Source organism: Cynara cardunculus, assembly GCF_001531365.2.
Source record: "Cynara cardunculus var. scolymus isolate 2C chromosome LG 1, CcrdV1, whole genome shotgun sequence".
Taxonomy (NCBI): Eukaryota; Viridiplantae; Streptophyta; class Magnoliopsida; order Asterales; family Asteraceae; genus Cynara; species Cynara cardunculus.
In genome coordinates, this window is record NC_037528.1 from 7,737,496 (window position 1) to 7,743,475 (window position 5,980).

At 31.1% G+C, this 5,980-nt stretch overlaps 1 protein-coding gene across 2 annotated transcripts in view; it reads left to right on the forward strand.

The window, feature by feature from the left end:
* Positions 1-3,492, forward strand: part of LOC112520758 (cytochrome P450 71B4-like) — a 15,340-nt gene extending 11,848 nt beyond the window's left edge. The window contains exons 1-2 of one of the 2 annotated variants that reach the window (XM_025129293.1): positions 1,822-2,706; positions 2,840-3,492. In XM_025129293.1, coding sequence (XP_024985061.1) covers positions 1,822-2,706; positions 2,840-3,463 — 1,509 coding nt within the window. In that variant the 3' untranslated portion in view covers positions 3,464-3,492. Of the gene's footprint in view, positions 1-1,821; positions 2,707-2,839 lie in introns of those variants that run through there. The other variant, XM_025129302.1, reaches the window with a different exon arrangement.
* Positions 3,493-5,980: the final 2,488 nt, after the last annotated feature.

Consider the following 5,980-nt stretch of genomic DNA (forward strand, 5'->3'; position numbering starts at 1 on the left):
AGGTGACATCATGAGGATTAAGTATTGAGGTGTTGGTGAATTGTGGTTGATTTTGAGATATCCCACATTGGTAAAGAGTTGAAAGATTTGAATAAGATGAAGTGTATAAGAAACGTGGATTGGATGCCTTGGTGTCAAATAATGGGGTTTGCCTCATAGGGTTGTCTTTCTTTTGATGATCCTCTTTGAAATCTATAACCATGGTTGGAAACCAAAGAAACCAAATAGTAGAAATTATAGTGTAAAATTAATTATATTATATTATTATATCTTTATATTTATATAAAAGTAAAATCTCTCTCTCAATATATATATATATATATATATATATATATATATATTTATTTATTTGTGTATTACAATTTCATTAATTGTATTTTATTTAACTTTTTCGAATTATATGAATACCATTTGTTGATGATTTTATTAACAACTAATATATATTTATATAAATAATTTTCAGATCATTAATTAAAGTGTTCATACTACCGCGCAACGCGCGGTTCACATACTAGTTAAAATAAAGCTAAAATGGTGCTAGTGTCACTAAACAATGATCATGAATTCAAATAGTTGTCCCGAAGCGGTTGTGTTGTTCTCTTGTAATCGTCTTTCTTCTATCCTAAAGTTGTTCACATGTTAGAAATTCTGGGTGTTTCGATTGCTTGGATTACTGAAAGTCGTGATTCACTTTCAAATTGAAATATTTCGATGGTACAATCGAAACTTCAATTGGATAAAATTCAGTAATTTCAAACAGAGAATCAATTGTTATGAATCTATATTCGTACCCTCGAAAAAAACAAATGACCAATACAATAAAAAACTGTCAAAATTGGCAGTTTCAGAACCACCAAACCGGGTTAAAATAGGGCCAAAAATCTGGTTCAAAATCATAAACTGGCATCTTGACCCCAACCAGGGGTTGCCACCCCTTGGACCCCGCTACCAGGGGCGCTGCCCCCGGACCCCCGTCGTTTAGGGGCAAATAAATGTATATTTTAAATCAAAATAAACTCAAACAAGTTTGCACTCCGCACCACCCTTACTTGTTCAATATTTATCAAGATTACAATATTGGTCAACAAATTAATCTCATTACACTTAAATAATATTGGTGATACAAATCACCAACAGTTTATGGGTAGGATAATTTGTTAGACCCGTTCTATCAGGTGTGGTAGAACATTGGGGGCTTGAACAGTTATTCTTGAAGAAATTAACGGATCCAGATCAACTTAATTAATGGTTAGACACTGGTGATGAAAAAAAGAAGTTGGACATGCTCGTTTGTTTAGCCTCTTAGTATTTGTATAGTTAAAAACATGTTATTCAATTCGGTTATCGAAACATTGATATATAAGATGGAACAACGAAGTACATATTTATTCCAACTTTTAAATAAGGAATTAAAAAGACATATATATATATATATATATATATATATATATATATATATATATAGGTTAGTTATGATAAATGAGGATGAGGCTTAATTTCTCAGCTCACCGCCTCCTCTATAATTACGGCCTCCTTCTATTTGTAGAGCTATGAATCAGCTGCATATCCATAGAAAGTTGTATAATCAATGTTCTTCAATTAATTACTCAAGAATACCCATACAGTTGATTAATTAAGACAGCACCCATTGTGGAAACCATCACGTCCCCACATTTAATTTGGGATCCATTCATTTCTTGTTTTGAAATTAAGGTACATTTTCATCTCCACTATAAATATTGAAGGTGAATTATGATTTGTACCAATACTCATGCAAATTAAGCACAACTAAGAGACCAATTGTGGACAGATATAATATATATGGATATCTTGACCTTCTTTCCTTCATGGTTTCTTCCAACAGTTGTGGTCCTCTTCTTTTCTTGCATATACGTATATGCTCTACGATGGAAGAACTCATCCATGGCTGCTCCTAAGCTTCCCCCAGGTCCTCCAGGGCTTCCCATATTAGGAAACTTCCATCAAATTTTAAGTAAAGGCTTGCAAGAAATCCTGTGGGATCTTTCCCACAAATACGGCCCTGTGATGCTTATTCATTTGGGTACCCAACCATTTCTCATCATTTCATCTACTGAAATGGCAACTCAAGTCTTGAAAACTCATGACCTCGAGATGTGTACGCGTCCCGTCTCTCAGGGTTCCAAGCGATTATCGTTCAACTACATGGACGTTGCCTTCACGCCACACAGCGATCATTGGAGGGATATGCGCAAGGTTTTGGTATCCGAGTACTTGGGCGCTAAAAGGACTCGATTGTTTAAAAAAGCGTTGGAGGTTGAGGTAGAGGGTCTGGTTCATGCTCTATCATCAACTACCACAGCTAACCTAGACGATATGATGTTGAATCTGGTATATGATGTTGTGTGTAAGGTTGCATTAGGTAAAAGCTACAGAGAGGAGATGTTTAATGGGAAAACATTGAAGGAGATAGTTGAAGAGACGGTACTCATGCTCAGTGGTTCGTTTTCGGACATTTTTCCAACGTTTGGGTGGATTTTGGATGAATTAAGAGGGTGGAATAGGAGGCTGGATAGGTGTTTTAGTGATTTTGATGGCATTCTTCAAATGATTATTGATGAACATGTGGATCGTAAGGCTACAGCAGTACCGGGTGATCATGAAAACGATCTTATCGATGACTATCTTCCTCGGTTGACCACAGATGAAATTAAAGGGATTTTGATGGTAAAAACTCAATTAACTTTCTCTACTTTTGCATAGATTGCATGCTTGCAGTTTCATGCACCATTCTTGACAAAACCATTTACAAATGAAAGCTAATTAAGTCGATCATATATGTTGTGAATTATCATCTCAGAATGTGCTTAATGGAGCAATCGACACAACAACTATAACCATGGTGTGGGCGATGTCCGAGATCTTCAAGAATCCCAGAATTATGCAAAAGTTGCAAAACGAAATTCGAAGCTGCGTTGGTGCAAATTCAAGAGTAGATGAATCAGACATCACACAAATGAAATACTTGAAGATGGTGGTGAAGGAGACGCTGAGATTGCACCCGCCTCCGGCATTTTTGATCGCACGAGAATGCATGAAGCGTTGTGAGATCGGAGGATACGACGTCCTGCCGGGAACGAAAGTGTTGGTGAATTCATGGGGGATAGGAAGGGATTCAAGAGTCTGGAAAGAGAAGCCAACCGAGTTTCGACCGGAACGATTTGAAACGGTCGAGGTGGATTTCGGTGGTAAGCATTTTGAAATGACTCCATTTGGAGGGGGAAGAAGAGCTTGCCCTGGGTATAACCAAGGGACTTCAACCGTAGAATTCACGATTGCAAATCTTCTGTACTGGTTTGATTGGAAAACTCCAGATGGAAAGAAGAACGAAGATTTGGACATGGAAGAGAGCGGGATGCAGCTTGTTCACAGGAAAACTCCACTTTGTCTGGTTCCCATAAAGCATAACTGGCAACAACAGTAACCTATTTCTTTTCTGTATAATAACACTAATAAATGGATGGTTGGTTGGTATCATATAATATATAATATATAATAATAATCATAATAATATATATTTCTTCTTGGTTCAACTTCAACCTCAATTAATTAACAAAGTTTAAATTTATATACAAAAAAACCTAATTTAAACCTGTATAGGGTAAGTTGGTGCCCGTATTTTATTTTAAGGATTATATTGTTGTGTTAACTGAAATACATGTGCCATTTAAATTAACTACACACTCAATTAACCCATAACATTAAAAATCAGATATATATATCTATACTATATTATAAAGCATTTGACAAAAACTTTTAAAAACCAATTTTTATGCATAAAATACTGTTTATTAATGCATGTTACTTAAAACTCAAGATTACAAGTAGATTGTGCATAAGTACAACTCATTAAAGCTCCATATCTGAATTCGTGTAACTAACTGCACATAAACATAATCAAATACTGGATAAAAATATTATTTTAAATATAAAAAATCTAAAATATAATTAGGATAATTATTGAGTTCTAACAGAATACTTAACTATTATCTTTATAAAATATTATCTATACTATATTATAAAGCATTTGACAAAAACTCTTAAAAATCATTTTTTATACATGAAGTATTGTTTATTGATGCATATTACTTAAAATTCAAGATTACAAGTAATTGTACGTAAGTACAACTTATTAAAGCTTCATGTTTAAATTCATGTAACTAATTGCGGATAAACATGATTAATCAAATAGAGAATAAACATCTCATTTAAAAAAAAAATCTAAAATATAATTAGGATAATCATTAAGTTCTAACAGAATACTTAATTATCATCTTTAAAAAAATATTTTTTTAAACCAAAAATAAATTATTTCGTTATTGAACTTCAATTAAATTATAATAAAAATTAAATTAAATAAATTACATAAAAACGAGAACTTTTAAATAGTATAATTTGATAATATATCGATTATTTTTTAAATTTTTTTATAATATCTTCAAATTTATATTTCATTTAAAAATAAAAACATTTTATTTTTCTCAAAACCATATAAAATCGTATTATAACATCGATAGATGCAAAATATAAAGCGAAACATTAAAATCAAGATGTATCTCGCTGCATTGTGCGAGTATCCTTCTAGTGTTATTAAACCAAAAATAAATTATTTCATTATTAAACTTAAATTAAATTATAATAAAAAATTACATAAAAAATGAAAACTTTTAAATAGTTGATTTGATATTAACATCGATACATTTTTTTTTTCAAATTTATATTTTATTTAAAAATAAAATCATTATTGTTTTCTTAAAAACATATAAAATCGTATTATAACATCGACAGAGACAAAAAATAAAATAGAACATTAAAATCGTGATATATCTCATTACATTGCGCGAATACCCTTCTAATTTATTATAAATAACCTTACTTTGAAAAGTATAGGGAGTTTGAAGTTTTATTAAACAAATGAATTGAAGTCCAACATTTAGAATAAAACTCAAAAAATTTAAAGAGGAAATTATTAAAGATGGTGAAAAACTTCATGCAAACTTAACAAAAATAAATCTACCAATTAACATCATCCTTAATTGTTGATTGTATATAAGGTTTAATCATTTGAGAGTTCTCAAATTTATAGAATCCGTAACAATTTCTATTTTAAGGATTGGTTTAGAGTTTAACATGATTTTTTTTTCCATTTAAGTATATCATTTAATATATTGAGTAACATATATTTGTTTCACAATGTGTTTGTTTCATATGTATTCGATTCATATTGTGAAACTTTTTTACGAGTATTTTTTGTTTCACAAACACACCAAAATGTTCACATTGTGAATTGTGTACATGTGAAAGAATCACACTGTGAATTGAGTATATGTGAAACAATTACATTGTGAAAGAATTATGTGTTAATCACTAAATTAAATTATAGCTATAGATGAAAAAAATCATATGAAATAACACATTATTTATTGGTTCTCAAGGTCGTCACAATTTCATGAGTTCTATATATATATATATATAGAGAGAGAGAGAGAGAGAGAGAGAGAGAGAGAAGCGTAAAAAGAGATATAAATTCTTGATCACTTTTAATCTCATGCCCACCTATGAATTGCGTTTTAGATGAGAATTGATCTAGTGTATCTCGATGCACCTTATTAGTGTTGACATTCAATTAGGATTGATCCAAGAGCGAAAATCTGTTCTTACGTTTTCCCAGTATAATTTTACTTCTTAAGGAAACCCAATCCTATATATGTGTGTATATATATATATATATATACACACACACACACATATTAGAAGGGTACTCGCACAATGTAGCATGATACATCTCGATTTTAATATTTTGTTTTATTTCTTTTTTGTCTCAGTCGATGTTATAGTACGATTTTATGTGGTTTTAAGAAAACGTAATATTTTTATTTTTTAATATGATATACATATGAAAATATTAGTACCAAATTAACTATTTAAACTTTCTCCACTT